This window comes from Penaeus monodon, chromosome 28, assembly GCF_015228065.2.
Source record: "Penaeus monodon isolate SGIC_2016 chromosome 28, NSTDA_Pmon_1, whole genome shotgun sequence".
Lineage (NCBI taxonomy): Eukaryota > Metazoa > Arthropoda > Malacostraca > Decapoda > Penaeidae > Penaeus > Penaeus monodon.
In genome coordinates, this window is record NC_051413.1 from 12,380,992 (window position 1) to 12,381,409 (window position 418).

General features: G+C 49.3%; 1 protein-coding gene across 1 annotated transcript in view; it reads right to left on the reverse strand.

The window, feature by feature from the left end:
* LOC119590937 (protein sidekick-1-like) overlaps window positions 1-418 on the reverse strand; it is a gene marked incomplete in the record, with an annotated part of 41,331 nt that overhangs the window by 15,526 nt on the left and 25,387 nt on the right. The window contains 1 exon segment of the mRNA XM_037939676.1: window positions 27-187. Coding sequence (XP_037795604.1) covers window positions 27-187 — 161 coding nt within the window.

The window sequence follows — 418 nt, forward strand, 5'->3', positions numbered from 1 at the left end:
AAAGTCATCCTTTACAAAATTCTCACATCTTTCTTATCCAGGTTGATGACTCTGCAGGGTAGTCTCGCCTGCTTCCCAACCACCGCTGTCACGTTCATATCCGTGTCATCATCGAAGTAGGCTGTCTCTGAATTCGGTCTCCCCCACGTGATTTCGTGCGGGGGGGACAGGTCTTCGGTCTGGCGTCCTGTGAGTGAAGGGGGGAGAGGGGGGAGAAAAGGTCAGGTGAGTGAGAGTCATAGTAAATAAGGTCAAGGTGGCGAGTCGTGGGGTCAGTGAGTAAAGTGTTGTTGTGTTGGATTGTGGATTTTAAATGGTATTGTTGGTATCGCCTTTGTGTTCGGTGGATGCTTGGTAGGTGTGGCTGGTGTTAATGTGGGTGTGGCATTTTAAGTACAGTTTAAGGGTGTGCTTACTG